This window comes from Solanum pennellii, chromosome 3, assembly GCF_001406875.1.
Source record: "Solanum pennellii chromosome 3, SPENNV200".
NCBI classification, from domain to species: Eukaryota; Viridiplantae; Streptophyta; class Magnoliopsida; order Solanales; family Solanaceae; genus Solanum; species Solanum pennellii.
Window position 1 is genome coordinate 26,119,203 of NC_028639.1, and position 17,766 is coordinate 26,136,968.

At 39.5% G+C, this 17,766-nt stretch overlaps 1 protein-coding gene across 1 annotated transcript; it reads left to right on the plus strand.

Annotated features, from left to right (window-relative positions):
* The first annotated feature begins 55 nt into the window (after window positions 1-55).
* On the plus strand, window positions 56-16,901 carry LOC107013283. The gene is made up of 2 exons (XM_015213231.1): window positions 56-223; window positions 16,620-16,901. Exons 1-2 carry the CDS (start codon window positions 56-58, stop codon window positions 16,899-16,901), a joined length of 450 nt encoding a protein of 149 aa, XP_015068717.1.
* The last annotated feature ends 865 nt before the right edge of the window (window positions 16,902-17,766 follow it).

Below are 17,766 nucleotides of genomic sequence, written 5' to 3' on the forward strand. Positions count from 1 at the left end.
AGCCCCTCTACCGTTACTGGTCCCACTTGCTAGGGTCCAAAAACTAGAGGCACAAATGGCCACCCTTCTTCACCATATTCAGCCGTGGATGCAGAAGTCGATTACAGAGTCTGAAGCACGTCTAGAGAAGAAGATGCAGCAGTTTACTGAGCGGAAGATTGCTGAAGTCAACCAGCGTCTGGATGCGTTTGAGTTGCGAGTGTTAGCCCGACCAGCCCCTCCGGTGGATGTGTCGACTCTTCAGGCTGCATTCGATAGTCTTCGGGCAGACATCGACACGATCCTAGAGGCGAGGGTGCCAGAGTCTGAGGCCCCTTCTGTCGAGCCTGCTGAGGATACTGTACTAGCGGCCCTGTTTACCACTCCTGACATTCCACCACCTCCCCCTCGAGGGAGTTCCAAGAGGCATAGGGGTCGAGCAGATGATGAGGCGCGAGCAAGGAAGAAGGAGCGCCGAGAGATGGAGGCTGCGCGGAGAGCCTCACTTGCTGACGAGGCGGCGCACCAGATGAGAGCGTCAAAGTTAGCGGCTAGGGCGTCTAGCTCCCGCACTGTAGATATCGCTGGCGGCACTACTGATGGTGCGGTTGTTGCTGAGGACACCACTGAGGGTGTCCAGATTGCAGAGGACGTGGGTTCCGGGGAACCGGACCCACCAGCTTGCTGATCGACGGCGCTTTGCGCCACAGGTTTGCTTCACCTACCACTCTAGTATTTACATTTTTATGCATTGGGGACAATTGCATGCTTTTTTGTTGGGGGTGGGGTAAATGGATAGTGAGTGTTAGGGTGAAGTCTGAGTAGCCCAATTCACTATCCTCTTTTGGGGTTTTCTTGCCTGTGTTCTTTTTCCCCAAAAGACTGATTACTTTTTCTGTTGAACCGGCATGTTTATATCTTTTGTACATAGTTTAATTCTGGAGCATGATGGCTAAAATGATATCCTGATAAACTGGAAAATAATGCATGACTAGGCATAGTAACTGATAATTGTGTGGCTCTAAGCATGAAATAGAGTTACACCATTGCATTACCCTAAGTCTTAAATTCGAACTAGGTGTCTGATAATCTGGTATAGTGATGAGATGTCAAGTGAGTGTGAGGAGAATTTGAATAGTCCACTATTGGTACTGAGCTAGAACTTGCCTGGTTAGTCCTGCTAAAAGTAAGCTGTAATAGACAATTAGGAAAGGATCATAGGCCCTTATTCAACATAGCCCATTTCTAGCCTAAATAAAAGAAACCAAATGAAATTTATCCTTCTTTGATCCAAATAATCTGAGCTTAAATTAGACCTTTCTTTTTCACCCCAACTGATCTTTTCTGGGAACAATGTGTTGGCCCTGGTCCCTCCTTGGACATGTGCACCTCAGCTTATGCCAAAAGCATAAGTTGAGGGTGGCTAATGCAGTAAACAACCTTCGTTATGGCCCTGACCCAACTTTGGGTATTGTGTACCTTGACTCATGGCAAAGCCATGAGTTGAGGGTGGCTATTATGAGGAATGCTCTGGAAAGTGGGGTTGAAAGAACAAAGAGAGAGAAAGAACAAAAGTAAAGTGACTCAAGAATTAGTTGAAAGAAAAGTAAAGAAAAAGAAAAATATACAAGAAATACAAGCAAGAAAAGAAGAGAGTCACTTACACAAATGAAGAAAGAAGAGAAAATAGCAAGGTGAAAGAATATGAGAAACTGGGCGAGATAAAATGATAGAAAGAGGAAAGGTTTAGCCGATATGTCAAGGAGGGCAAAAAGTCACTAAAGTATACCTAAATATACCCTACCTGACCCTGAGCCTATGTTACAAGCTAAGAAAGTCCTATCGTGATCCTAAGGGTTGTATAGCGAACTTAAGGCAGTGAAAATAAGGGCAAGCTTATGGCAATAGGTATGAATGAGTGTGACTTTGTTCTGAGAGCGAGTGTTGAAAAGTAATCCTTATACTCAAACTGAAATCATTGTGTGAAAAATGAGGATTTTGTTTTAAAGTGAGGACACTAGTTGCAATAGCGGAATTGTTAGCACCTCGGTGAGAAATTGAAGAGGATAGGTGTTAATGCATGGTGAGTCTGTGTCATGTTCTGATCCCACAAAATTCAAGCCTAATAGTGATAGCATGCATAGATTTGATGAGATTAATCGGGATTGATAGCCAAATGATTGCAAAGGATAAAACATGGATACTATTGTACAAAGATTGTGTAGTGAGTCATAGTGCGTCGCTTGAGGACAAACAACGAATTTAAGTTGAGGGTGTTGATATACCGTGGTTTCACGGTATAATTAATACTTTTTCCTTAAGTTTAGTGTGTCCGAAAGCCTTTTTGTGCTAATTTTGATATAAGTTTCTCTTTGTTTTGCAGGAAATCTGTCCAAGGCTGAATGCGGAGATTTTGAGCGAAAAAATGCAGAAGAGACCACCTACGGAGCTTATGACGGTCCGTCGTGCTTGTGACGGTCCGTAGGTGGCAGCGTAGTGCAGCTGCTGAAGGAAGATGGGGAAGTCTGACCAAGTGTGGGATTACGAAGCTTGTGACGGTCCGTCATGGCTATGACGGTCCGTCCTGCAGGTTCGTCGTGAAGTTCAGAGAAGTGATCCCAGTACCCAGATTCCGAGAGTTGAAGTATTTTGGAACGAAGACCCTCGACGGACCGTTGTGCCTATGACGGTCCGTCATACTTGCCGTCGAGGGGAATGAAGAAAGCAGCACAAGAAATTGCACAAGTATGGGACGACGGAGTCCACGACGGTCCGTTGTGACCACGACGGTCCGTCGCGTGGTCCGTCGACCCAGCCGCGTTTTGGCAGATTTCCAGCAATTAGAATTCTTGTTTAATTAGGTTTTTGTATTTTTATAAATAGTTCGAAAAACCTCGTTTTTGAGGTTAGACACCTGATAGTTAGACTCTTAGATTGTTGAAACTCCGTATTGGTAAACATTGTATTGTGAGATTCTCGATAATCATTAGACTTTTCGTGAGATTATTGATTACTTTGAGAATTCTTGCAAGTGATTTTTGGTGATTAATCAAGCAATCTTTTGGACTTTATTCTTTCTCATTGAAGTAAGTACATGAATTCTTATTTAATATATTTGAATATTGTGTTTATGGCTATGAGTAACTAAACTCCATAACTAGGGTTGTGGGAACCATAGGCAAATAATGAGATAAACCCTAGCTAAAATAACAATTCTAGAAAAGTGTCTTGCATGTATTAATAATTCTTTCGCTTAGAAGTCTTTTTAACGGATGATCAACGTTAGAACTCGCCTTAATGCTACTTGCCGGACCAAGGAGGTAGATAATAGGAAAAGAATTATTAACATAGATTTAGTGTATACTATCTAATAGGCTAGTATTGATTGGTACGAGGTAATAACTTAGTCAAATATCGAATACGATGCTTAATATGAGGTAAAGATAAGGGTTAGGAAAGCAACACACGTAGCCGGACCAAGGTGCGGAGTGAGATTTTCTAGATGCCGGACCAAGGATTTAGAAATACATAACTTATCACTTTGCATGCAAGATACTAGGAAAGAATTGTTATAGTTAGAATTATCAAGTTATGAACCTGTGGGGAACACGTAAACCCTAGTTACTTTGATTAACTGATTAAAACCCAACTTTCAAAACCGTTAAGTGTCTCTTTCAATTTCGCTAGTTATTTTTTTTATCATTAGGAAATACAAACCCCCCTTTGTATGTTTTTACTTTCTAAGGAAGTCATCAACCGAACAATAGTAATAAACAAGTTGAAGTTAAGTCTAGACTATTTTCCTCGTGGGAACGATCCCAACCTCACTAGTTGGGTTATTTACTTGACGCGACCGCTTTACTTCTCATTTGAGAAGTAAGTTTGAGCGTATCAAAAGCCATGTAAAGGCTAAGAGAATGACCTTGCTCTAGGCAATTGAGGATCCCTCATCCGATAAGGGTTGATATCGGGATTCCATGTCTAGCACTCATGGTCTATGTCGGTTAAGCTAACCCCCACAAATGAATAAATGAACAAAGTGTACTAAAAGAACATACCACTTAGGTCAGGTGGTGGAATTGGGACGCTATCTATCCATTGAACTAGGTAGACCTTCTGAAAGCGGAGTCTTGATGAGTTCTATATGAAGTGTATGAACTAACTCTCCTAAAAACGTACTACATAGGGTATGTGGTGGTATGAGACGCTATCTATCCATTGCACTAAGTAGACCATCCGAAAGGGGAGTCTTGGTGGGTCTTTTATGAATTGAGTGAGCTAAGTCTTCTAAAAGAGTATACTACTTAGGGTAGGTGGTGGAATGTCACACCATCTATTCATTGCACTAAGTAGGCATTCCGAAAGGAAAGTCTTGGTGCGTCTTATTTGAAGTGTTTGAGTTTTCTTCTAATGTTTTTTCAATGAGTGGAGACTTGTTCTCCCGAGCCTAGTAAGCCTATAATGGGTAGTCTTGGGGATCACCAAGGTGTGTATTGAAGGAGGTTTATAGGTATTTCCTTCATCTCTTACCTTGATGAGTCTTAGGATAACCTTTGCTAGGGAAGATCCTACGAAAATAAGTTCACTTCCTCTTGGCTTGACTTTAGGAGTTCACTCATTTAGGACAAAATGTGTTCACTGTAACATTTTGGTAACTTACTGTAAAATCGTTCCTTTTGTTAAAAATTATGGCAATCCTTTCCTAAAGTTCAAATGATGATCTATATGTTGTTTTATATCTATATTCATGAATTTTTTTACTTCTTTCACATGAAATCTTATTTTACTAAAATGTCCCTTTCCGCATGTTTTTTCATATGTCATACTTAGTACATTATTTCGTACTAACCCCATACTTTTCTATACTCTATAAGTATAGGTTTGGAAGAAACGAGAAGTATAGAAGGCAATTCTTGGAAAATCTACTCTCTCAAGACTTGGTGTGTCCTCATATATTCGAGGACATAGTCTATGTTTCTTAGTTTTTTATATTAACACCCTAAAAAGAACTATGGGGAACTAGAGATTCATGAATGTTTCATGAGTTAGTTTTGTGTATAAATGAGTAACATTGATGATCTTAGGTAGTGTGTGAAGTTTGGCAAAATTTTGAGGTCAAATGTAACGTCCGTGATGTTCGGAAGGTGTGTCTTACAAAGTGCTCATGTGTTTTGATGTGTTTTTAGTGAGTTTTATGTGTTCATTTTGTTTGAAATTTGTGTGGGATGTTACTAAGACTTATACGACTACATTTAGGGGTTTATCGTCTGGGTACGACCCTACCTAGGACCCACGAGGGGCCCTAGAAGAGCATCCCATCCCTTTGGCAGGATGCTGCCAAGGAGTGACCATCGGCGATGACAAGGGACAGGCCGTTGGACAACAAATGGTCCGTTGACCCTGGGTGTCTACTGTAATTGAAATTCTAGCAAAGCCTGCATATGAAGGAGATTCAGTCCCAAATGACGGACACCCACCAATGGGGCGTTGATTGGGAATCGGTCCGCTTGTGAGAAGCCGTTGGTGCTGCCTGCAAAAACTGCAAAAAAACTGTCTTGGCTTGGAGTGTTTGGAAAATTCACCCAAAGTATTTTAGGAACCAAAGAAGATATTTCTAGGGTCTTTTAGGTATATTAAGGTTTTTCAAACCCTAAGAACTAATTTTAGACTTCATTTCCTAAAACCCAAAACCCTTCCCTCAAGAAAACTCTTTCAAACCTCAATGGAATCTAGAAGTCAAGAAAGATTTAGGAGGTCTGTTGGTGTTCAATTCATTCATCAAAAATCAGTGGGGTTTCTTATATATATGAGATATGGTAGTCATCCTTGAACTCTCTTTAATTCAAAGAGTAATTTCTAAATAATTTCAAAATTTGTTTTCAAACTGTATGTTCTTCTATCTTTGATCCTAAATATGGGTTTTGCATGAAAACATTGTAAATGATTCAAATATGTTCTTTCTAATGTTAGTTTTTTATTATAATGCTAAAACTTCAATGAAAACATGTTAAAGCCTTTTATCAAATTTTGGTTTAAGTAATGGGTTAAATGAGCATGGTTTTGTAGTCTTTGATCTTTGGTTTCTTTGTGTTGGTATTGTTGTTTAGACAATGCCCTAAGGTCTATTTTATGATGAATTTTTGAGTAGATTGTATATAGGTTTGAAAGCTTTGGAAGAATGGTATGTTTGTTTCATTGTTAACTCTCTTTATAAATGCCCTTGAGTGGTATGGTCCACTTTCTTGGTGTTTACTTCTTGTATTTTGATATACTTTGTATGTATTATAAGTGTTGATTTGAAGGCCTAATGTATGAAATGAAGTTATAATGAAGATGGTTATTGTAATGTGTATTATGTAATTTGAATTGCATGTCTTGCTTAGATTAGGCCCAAATGAAGTATATGTATATGTTGGGCATGCCAGTGTGTGAGAAATGATGAACTAAGGTGTAAGCATGTCTAGAATTCAATGTTAATGAAATGGTTATTATATGCATGGTTTGTTCAAATGCACACACACATACACTTGAATAAATGAATAAAGCTAAGTTAAGTCAAAAGGGGAGTTTTGGGGTGAACACTCTTCGTGAGGTTAGATGAAGTGTTTAGTCGCAAACTTACTACATCCTAAGATCTTTCTATGATATGTCGGAAAATGAATTCCCTTTGTGAGTTGAGATGTGGTGTTCACTAGGTATCATTAACCTATAGTATATAATGTTGAGAATCTGTGGGATGTTATGCTTAGCACCGAGAGAATTTGAAGAAGGGGTGGTTACACCTGTGATTTGAGATGTTGTATTCCAATGTACCTCTTGATATGAGCTTCTCGTTAGTAGAGACTGAGTTACTTGAATGCCCGCATAGGTGTAGCTATTGGGAAAGCCATCAAAACGCTAAGAGAATGACCTTACTCTAGGCAAGTGAGGATCCCTCATCTGATAAGGGTTAGTATTGGGTTTCCATGTTAGCTCTCATGGTCTATGTCGGTTAAGCTAACCCCCACAAAAGAATGAATTAACAAAGTGTACTAAAAGAACGTACTACTTAGGGTAGGAGGTGGTATTGGGACGCTATCTATCCATTGAACTAGGTAGACCTTCCGAAAGGGGAGTCTTAGTGAGTTTTATATGACGTTTATGGACTAAGTCTACTAAAAGAACGTACTACATAGGGTATGTGGTGGTATGGGACGCTATCTATCCATTGCACTAAATAGACCATCCGAAAGGGGAGTCTTGGTGGGTCTTTTATGAATTGAGTAAGCTAAGTCTTCTAAAAGAGTATACTACTTAGGGTAGGTGGTGGAATGGGACACCATATATTCATTGCACTAACTAGGCATTCAAAAAGGGAAGTGTTGGTGTGTCTTATTTGAAGTGTTTGACTGATCTTCTAATGTCTTGTCATTGAGTGGAGACTTGTTCTCCCGAGCCGAGTAAGCCTATAATGGGTAGGCTTGGGGATCACCTAGGTGTGTATTGAAGGGGTGTATGGGTGTTGCCTTCATCTCTTACCTTGGTGAGTCTTAGGATAACCTTAGATAGGGAAGATCCTACGTAGATGAGTTCACTTCCTCTTGGCTTCACTTTGGGTGTTCACTGTTTTGGGATAAAATGTGTTCACTGTAACATTTTGGTGACTTACTGTAAAATGGTATCTTTTGTTAAAATTATGGAAATCCTTTTCTAAAAATTAAATGATGATCTATATATTGTTTTATTTCTATATTCATGAATGTTTTACTTTTTTGGCATGAAAGCTTATTTTACTAAAATGTCCTTTTCCGCATGTTTATGCATATTCCATACTTAGTACATTGTTTTGTACTAACCCCATACTATTTTATACTCTATAAGTATAGGCAACGAGAAGTATAGAAGGCAAATCTTTGAAAATCTACTCTCTTAAGACTTGGTATGTGCTCATATATTCAAGGACATAGTCTATGTTTCTTAGCTTTTTTTATTAACACCCTAAAAATAACTATGGTGAACTAGATCTTCATGAACGTTTCATGAGTTAGTTTTGTGTTAAAATGAGTAACTTTGATGATATTAGGCAGTGTGTGAAGTTTGGTTAAATTTGGAGGTCAAACGTAACGTCCATGATGTTCGGAAGGTGTGACTTACAAAGTGCTCATGTGTTTTGATGTGTTTTTAGTGAGTTTTACGTGTTAGTTTTGTTTGAAATTTGTGTGGGATGTTCCTAAGACCTATACGACTACGTTTAGGGGTTTAACATCCGCGTACAACCCCACCTAGGATGCATAAGGGGCCCTAGAAGAGCACCCCATCCCTTTGGCACAATGCTGCAAAGGAGTGACCTTCGACGAAGACAAGGGATGGTTCGTTGGTCAACAAACGTTCCGTTGACCTTGGGCGTTGACTGGCCCTGCAAGTCTATCAAAGACTGCATATGAAGGAGTCTTAATCCCAATCGACGGACCCCCACCAAAGGGTGTCGATTGGGAAACTGTCCGTTTGTGGGGAGCCGTAGGTGCTGGCTGCAAAAGCTACAAAAAAACTTCCTTGGCATGGGGTGTTTTGTAAATTCACCAAAAGTATTTTAGGAACCAAAGAAGATATTTGTATGGTATTTTGTGTATATTAAGGTGTTTAAAACCCTAAGACCTAATTTTAGACTTCATTTCCTAAAACCCAAAACCCTTCCCTAAAGAAAACTCTCTCAAACCTCAATAGAAGTTAGAAGTCAAGATAGAGATAGGAGGGCTGTTGGTGGTCAATTTCTTCATTATAAATCAGTGGGGTTTCTGCTATTTGAGGTATGGTAGTCATCCTTGAACTCTCTTCCATTCAAGTTGTCATTTCTAAAATATTCCAAAAAGGGTTTTCAAACTCTATCTTCTTGTATCTTTGATTCTAAATGTGGGTCTTGCATGAAAACGTTTTGAATGATTCAAATATATGGTTTCTAATGTTAGTGGGTGATTTTAATGCTAAAACTTCAATGAAAACATGTTAAAGCGTTTTATCATATTTTGGTTTAAGGAATGGGTTAAATGAGCATGTTTTGTAGTCTTTGATCTTTGGTTTACTTGTGTTGATATTGTTGATTAGCTACTGCCTTAAGGGCTATTTTATAATGAAATGTTGAGTACATTTTTAATAGGGGTGAAAGCTTTTGAAGAATGGTAAGTTGCACTACAAGAAAAAAGACTTAATTAAGACCATTTAAGGACGAGTCTATAATATTTTCTCTAAAAGTATATCTACTGTGATGAGATTATATTTCGGTTCTTATGGGTATATGTTATTGTGAAGGCATTAAATCCGGTCCCTAAAAAATTAACTAACTAGTCCTAAAAAATTTTTTGGGAATTGAGGGTACTTGAGTGGGAGATTTTCCGCAATATGAAAATTTTATTTTCAACAAAAATTTTAGGCGCTGAAAAATTTTAGAAAGAAAAAAGAAAAGACTATCTATGTACTAAGCAATTTCCCAAATAAAAGCTTGCCCTAAAAAATGTTCTAATTTCTTCAGCTCGCTCCCTAGCTACTGCAACTCATTCATCAATATGTTTTGCCTAATCTCAACGATGCTCTGCCCTTGACTGTATAGATGTGTTTTATTTTCTTGTATTGTTGTTGTTTTCTCTAATCTCAACGAAATTCTTCCAGTAAAATTATAATATAGTCGTCTTCTTCCTCGTGTTGTTGCTACTCTACTCGAACTAGAATCCATCGTGACTTTTCACGAGACAAAATTTTAGGTGGATTCCTTCTTCTGATTGATTTATTGCTTCTCTATGATATACCGTGGTTTCACGGTACTTTCAATGCTTTTCCCTTAAGATTGGTGTGTGACTAGAGCCTTTTTGTAGTAATTTTAATATGTTTTTATCTTTGTTTTGAAGGAAAGTTGTCCAAAACCAAAATGCAGAAGGATGTGAAGAATAAGTGAAGAGGGGACCCACGAAAGCCATCAACGGCCCGTCGTGACATCGACATACCGTAAGTGGTGACCGTCGATTGAAGGTTCAGGCATCCGAAATCAACTAAGGGGATTCTGACCAAGTGTGGGGCTACGGAAGGATCGACGATGGACCACCCTGTCAAAATGTCTATCTGATGAGAGAATGTTCCAGTACCTGATGTTGAAGAAAAATCTAAGTATGGAACGACAACAAGCATCAACGGATTGTAGGTGAATCGACGGACCGTGATGTTGGTCCGTCAATTCGATTAAAGAAGGTGCAAAGTGAAGGCTGAGAAAATATGCTAAGTATGGACTTATGGAGGCAGTCGACGGTCCATCGTTTGATTGAAGGGCCGTCTGTGGGGTCATCAACTGAAGCCGCGTTTTAGACAAACTTTCCGTATTTTAATTCCTTTTAATTTAGGACTCTGTTTTTTATAAATGGGTTGTAAAACCTCGTTTTTGGGGTTGGATTATATTACTAGTTTCTAAGTTTTGTTCTTGGAGATTTGTCTTAGAAACTTGGGCATTAATTCAAATTTCCAGTTTTGGTTTTTATTATAATTGTGTGATTTCAAGTTGAATTTCTTGATTTTCTTTGAATTTGTCAAAGTAAGTTCATGATTTATTATTTATCAACTATGAATTGAGTTCTTCTAACCATAGGTAACTAAATTTGCAACTAGGGTTGTGGGAACTATAGGTGATTAATTAAATAAACCTATCTAAATAACAATTCTCAAATAGGTTATTGCATGCATCGATATTTCTTTTGTTTAGAAATCTTTTTAACGAGTGCACGCGTTAGAACTCGCCTTATTGCTACTTGTTGGACCAAGGGGGTAGTTAATAGGAAAAGAATTATCGACATAGATTTAGTGGGATACTATCTAGTAAGCTCATTTCGATTGGTGCAAAGTAATAACTAAGCCATACATCGAATATGATGCTTAATATGAAGTAAAGGTAAGGGTTAGTAACTTAGACACACGTAGCCAGACCAAGGTATGGAATGTCGGACCAAGGATTTAGAGATACATAACTTATCACTTTGCATGCCAAACACTAGTGAAGAATTGTTATAGCTAGGATTATGACGTTATGAACCTATAGGAAACACTTATACCCTAGTTTCTCTCACAACTTGATAAACACCAATAATTCACTCTTGCTACTTGTTTGATTTTCACAATATTACAATACTTTTATTTCACAAAAACCCACCCTTTAATTACTAGTTTTTTTGGACAGGACTTGATTAAATAGAAGTAGTCGTATATTGTAGTTAAGTTTGAACCATTTTCCTCGTGGGATCGACCCCAACCAAATAGTTGGGTTCTTTACTTGATATGATCGCTTATAATTCTTTAAGGGAAGTGTAATTTGAGCGTATCAAATTTTAATGCCCCTACCGGGGAAAGTCGCTTTTAAATTAATTTTAATAACATTATCGAATTTTAGTCAATAATTTCCTAAATTTACGTTTTTCTTTTGTTTTTGTTTCTCTCTTGTCTAGCTCTAATGTATTGCAAGTACATGGAGTTGAGGAGAAGCAACTCTTCCATGTGATCCTTAACTTAACCAAACACTCCACAGAATGAATGATCAACAGAATCCCACAAATCTAGGTGATGGGATCAAGCGTCAGCTTCCTCCACCGGTTGATGCTCATAACCAATTGATTGTGGAAAACCCTAGTGATGATGCTTTGAGGAGGCAACCTCCCGTCCCACGCCATAAGAGTTCTATAAGGGCAACATTAACATCACTGACTTTGATGGGCCTCTTGTCCTACCTCCTCTACCACGGGGTCATACATTCGTGGTAACTAGTAGTTTGATGAAGATGCTCACTACCAGAGGTTTGTTTTCGTGGCTACCATCTGAGGATCCATATGCTCACATTGACAAACTATGATCGGTGTGCAAGAGTTGTGTAGGGAGGATAGACTTGGACATGGACTTCATCGGGTTAAGAGTGTTCCCTCTCTCACTGACTGGAGAGGCCGTAATATGGTTTACTGAGTTGCCCTGTAACTCGATCTATACTTGGGACCATTTGAGGGATGTGTTCCTAGCACGTTACTACACGATGTCTAAAAGGATCAACCACAAAGAAAGAGTGAACAACTTTGTGGCATTGCCCGGGGAGTCGGTAAGTAGCTCTTGGGATAGATTCACCGCATTCATAAAAAGTATCCCAAACCACCGCAGTGATGATGAGTTGTTCAAAAGGTACTTCTATCGGGGGAAAGATGATAATAACAAGGAAGTGCTTGATATTATTGCTGGTGGTTCTTATGGTGAGTGTACATATGAAGAGATCGCAGAGAAGTTGGAGAAAATCTCTCGCAACAATAAGGCTTGGAGTACTAGGAAATCAAATATTGAGAGAAACACCTTTGCAGTGCAAACTACACACAATCCGTCCAGAGATGAGATTCGTGAAGAGATGACTCAAATGAGAACTAAGCTTGGGTTGGTATTGAAACATGTCAGTGGAGGTGTAGAGAAAGTAAATGTGGTGAATTACTTTACTAACCCACCACCGCCAGCGGATGGATACTATTATGAAGACCATTCTTATGCAGTGAATGATCAGACGGGGGGTTTCTAACCAAACGCCCAAGGCTCCAATTAGGAGAATCGGCGCCAAGGTCAAGGAAATCAAGATCGGAACTATGGGAATTACAACAGAGAGGATCATTATGTTCGAGATGGAAACTACAACTTCAACCGGGGTAACTATGCTAATAGAAACTATTGAAGAGGTCCCTATGTTCCGCCTCAAAATTTGGAAATTGCTCGTAGGGATGGTGGAGGTAGTATGGCTCGAGTTGGAGATATGTTGCAGAAGATGATGAGGAGGTTTGATGCTAGTGATGAGAACGCCAAGGAACTGATAGGTTATTTAACTAATATCGAGCAAAAGGTGGATAGCCCTGCGGTCTCCATCAACCATCTTGAGTTACAAATGGACCAATTGTCTACTACTGTGAACCCATGTCAACCGGGCATTCTGCCTAGCAATACCATTCAAAATCTAAAAAATGATGGACATTGCATGGCAGTCACTACTCGAGGGGGTAAGAAAACTATTGATCCACCAATGCCGTCTTTAGTAGAAGATAAGGTGAAAAAGGATGAATAGGTACTTGAAACTAGTGGGGACTTGGTGGACAAAGTGTTGAAATAAGTAGAGGTACCCCAAAAAGTGATCCCCATTCCTAGACCACCACCACCATTCCTTAGAGATTGGTGAAGACTATTGAGGATTGTAAATACTGGCGTTTTATCACTATGTTGAAAAAGCTTTCCACCAATGTCCCTTTGATAAACTCTAGAACAAATGCCCGGTAATGAAATATGTTTTGAGGATGATGACCGAATGCAGCATTGTAGTGCTATTGTTACAAGGTCTCTTGTGCAGAAGAAGGAAGATCCTTGTGCTTTCACTATTCCATGTACCATTGGTTTGTTACACTTTGCTAAAGAACTATGCAATCTTAGTGCAAGCATAAATCTAATGCCTCTCTCCATTTATAAGAAATTGGGTTTGGGTGACCCAAATCCCACTACAACGCACTTACTGATGGCCGATCAAAAAATTAAGAGGCCGATTGGGATACTCCAAGATGTGCTAGTGAAGGTGGTGTCAATTATATTTCCGGTTGATTTTGTGATTCTTGACTATGAGGTCGATTTTGAAGTGCCTATTATTCTTGGAAGGCCATTCCTTGCTTTAGATCACGCTTTGGTTGATATAGAAAAAGGGCAGATGAAGTTTAGGTTGAACAATGAAGTGACAACTTTCAACATTCGTAGGTCCATGAAGCAAAGTGGTGAGCTCCAAACGGTATCTGCTATATCCTACAGGGTGGAGAGTACGTCTGAGGTACAAATCGAAGAGCGTCTTGGTATTGACGCACTAGCGGCAGTCATCATGAGTTTTGAGAGTGATTATTGAAGAGTATGGGTCTTAGTTGCGGCACTTGAATGAGGCAAATTTTGGTAAAAACCAATGAAATTGGAGTTAGATATGAAGCATCGCGAGTCTCCACCCACGAGACCATCTATTGAGGAGGCTTCAAATTTAGAGCTTAAGGATCTACCACCTCATCTGAGGTATGTATTCTTGGGAAGAGATGACTCTTTGCCGGTAATCATAGCATCGGATTTGAATGTGCAACAAGTAAAGTGTTTGGTGAAGGTCTTGAAGAGGTTCAAACGGGACATTAGGTGGACTATTGCGGACATTATTGGGATCCCACTCGATACTTTTTCACACAAAATCCAACTCATGCTCGATCACAAACAAAGCATTGAGCACCAAAGACGTTTGAATCCTCTTATGCAATAGGTAGTGAAGGAGGATATTATCAAGTGGTTAGATGCCGGAGTTACATATCCTATTGTCAATAGTAGTTGGGTATGCCCCGTTCAGTGTGTGCCCAAAAGGGGGGGAACGACTGTAGTACCCAAGGAGAGGAACGAACTTGTTCCAATAAAGTCGGTGACTTGATGGAGAGTTTGTATAGATTACCGGAAATTTATTGCATGGACTGAGAAGGACCATTTTCCTTGCCCTTCGTGGACCAAATGTTAGATAGACTTGCTGGAAAAGGATGATATTGTTTTCTTGATGGTTATTCGGGGTACAATCAAATCTCTATTGCACTAGAGGATCAATAGAAAACCACCTTTACTTGCCCCTATGGGACGTTCGCATTCAAGAGGATGCCTTTTGGGTTGTGTAATGCACCGGCTACTTTTATGAGATGTATGATGTCAATATTCTCCGATATGGTGGAGGACACTATTGAGGTGTTTATGGATGACTTTTCAGTGGTTGGCGACTCTTCTGATTGTTGTTTGAGTAACTTTGCCAAGATTCTCAAAAGATTGCAACCTTGTGCTAAATTGGGAAAAATGTCACTTCATGGTGAAAAAAGGTATTGTATTGGGACATTACATCTCAAAGAAGGGGATAGAAGTTGATCTAGAAAAATTTGAGGTTATATATAGACTTCCTCCACCCATCTCCGTAAAAAGTGTAAGAAGTTTTCTTGGGCATGCGGGCTTCTACTAGAGGTTTATTAAGGATTTCTCAAAAATTGCACATACTCTGTGCAAGTTACATGAGAAGGAATGTAAAATCTATTTTGACGAATCATGTCTGAAGGCATTTGGAGAGTTGAAGGAGTAGTTGGTGTCTGCGCTATCCCCATATTAAAGTGAGCCATTTGAGGTGATGTGTGATGCTAGTGGGGTTGCTCTTGGTGTGGTATTGGAACAAAGAAGGGAAAATATCCTTCAGCCCATCTATTATTCTAGTAAGTCCCTAAATGAAGCACAAAAGAACTACACTGTGACTGAACAAGATCTCATTACGGTGGTATTTACATTTGAAAATTTTCGTTCATATTTGCTTGGCACTAGAGTTATAATGCATTATGAACACTCCGCTTTGAGGTATGTCATGGCAAAGAAGGATGCAAAACCAACGTTAATTACATGGGTGCTACTATTGCAAGAGTTCGATTTTGAGGTGAAAGATAAAAAAGGGACTGAAAATCAAGTTACAGATCACTTGTCCAGATTAGAGGATGAAGCTATGCGAGAGTTGGGTGAAAAGGCTGAAATTGATGATACCTTCCCTGATAAACCTGTATTGGCCGCTTCTCATGACTTGATTCCATGGTTCGCAGATTGTGTGAATTATCAGGCCAGTGATATAGTCCCATCGGACTTATCCTTCAATCATAGGAAAAAGTTCATCATGATGTGAAAAAGTTCTTTTGAGATGAGCCTTACTTATATCGGAGTTGTGCTGATGGGATTATTCGTCGTTGTGCGCCGGTAGTTGAGATGCTAAGTGTTTTGGAGGCATGCCATTTCTCGCTTGTGGGTGGGCATCATAATGGTATCTCAACTGCCCATAAAATTTTGCAGTGTGGGTACTATTGGACAACCATTCACCCAGATTCTCATTAGTTTGCCAAGGCATGTGATAGGTGCCAAAGAGATGGAGGAATTTCAAAGAGGCAAGAGATCCCTTTAAATCCCATTCTAGTGATTGAGTTAATTGATATATGGAGCATTGATTTTATTGGCCCATTTGTGAGTTCTCATGGGATGAAATATATTCTTGTGGTGGTTGATTATGTGTCAAAATGGGTGGAAGGCATATCACTTGCAAACAATGAAGGGAAGAGTGTCACTGCATTCTTGAAAAAGAAATCTTCTCTAGATTTGGAACACCTAGGGCCATTATTAGTGATGGGGGATCTAACTTTTGCAACAAATTGTTCAAAGGGCTATTGGAGAAATATGGGGTTCGTCACAATTTAGCCACTTCGTACTTTCCATAGACTAGTGGGCAAGTTTAGGTATCCAACAGAGAAATTACACTGGTCCTATCGAAAACGGTGAATGCTAATAGAAAGGATTGGTAAAGGAGGCTTGATAATGGTCTTTGGGCCTAATGGACTGCATACAAGACCCCCATAGGTATGTATCCATACTAACTTGTATACGGGAAGGTTTGTCACTTACCGGATGAGTTAGAACACAAGGTCATGTGAGTGATAAAGAACCTGAAAATGGATTGGAATGAAGCAGTGGAACAGAGACTTAACGGGCTGAATGATCTTGATGATGTTCGCCTAAAAGCATATGAAATTTCAGCAATCTACAAATAGAAGAGGAAGAAGTACCATAACCAAAAGATTGAGAAGCGAGAATTTGCGGTTGGGGACTTGGTGCTTCTATTGAACTCTAGGCTACGCTTGTTTCCTAGCAAACTCAAGTCGGAGTGGACTGGTCCATTTCTTATTACTAAAGTGTTCCCAAATGGAGCGGTTGAGTTGGAGAACAAGGAGGGTGCAAAGTTCACAGTCAATGGGCAAAAAATCAAGATCTACCTAGGGCATGCGGAGAGTGCCCATGAAGTAGTTGAGGCATATCACCTTGATGAAGTATGAGAAATCAAGGGTCTTGCGTCGTGCCGCGACGTTAAATCAAGCACTACTTAGGAGGCAACCAGAGGTGTATCCTCTACCCAACAACATGTTTTTTTCTTTTCTTTTTAGGAACATTTCCATTCTCTTGTTTCTTTTTTTTAGTTTACTCATATTCATGTGTTAATTTTGTTAGTGTTTTGCCTAGAGAGTAGTTCAGGATCCGTGTCTCAAAAGTGTCAAGAAAAACACAAAAATAATATCTTAATGGGTGTTCAATGTGTAGGGACCAAATCCATGAATTGTGCAGAAATAGATTTGGTGCACAGATTTACGGACCAAACGACGGGCCATCGTCCAATCGACGGACCATCGATAGTGTCCGTACATCCCATATATGTCTTAAAATTTAGTCTGCATCTGTACACAATCGATGGTCCATTTACTGACTAATGGACCGTCGACAGGGTATCATCAGTTCACAAAAACTAGTGACTAACCCGACCGGCTATATTAAAATTAAACCATTCAGTTACACTCCCACATCTTTTCAAATTCCCTCTCAACCGCTTCCCTCCCCTTATTCCCTTTGTTCTCCATTAACTCCATAATCTCTCCCTTCCATTTTATTCAAAATTACACTTCTCCCCAACACTCAGAAATCCCAAAACCCTAAACCCCCAGTTTGTACTTCGTCTCCTTTGTGTGTTCTTCGATCGATGTTCAAAGGGGGGGCACGTAGGTTAGTGTTGCAAGATCACCCGCTCATTCACTCTAATACATTTTATAGGTATTTCATTTCCCTTTGCTTAATGAATTCTGGTTCATTTGCTTGTGGAAACAAATATATTGTATGTGGGTATTCACATATTGAAAAAATTTCATGTTA

Bases quoted from the DNA above. Each gene is read 5' to 3' on its own strand.
- LOC107013283 (XM_015213231.1), top strand. From the start codon at position 56: ATGGCCACCCTTCTTCACCATATTCAGCCGTGGATGCAGAAGTCGATT. The intron at 224-16,619 runs GTGGATGTGTCG...ATCTACAAATAG, and splicing joins TAGCCCGACCAGCCCCTCCG to AAGAGGAAGAAGTACCATAA.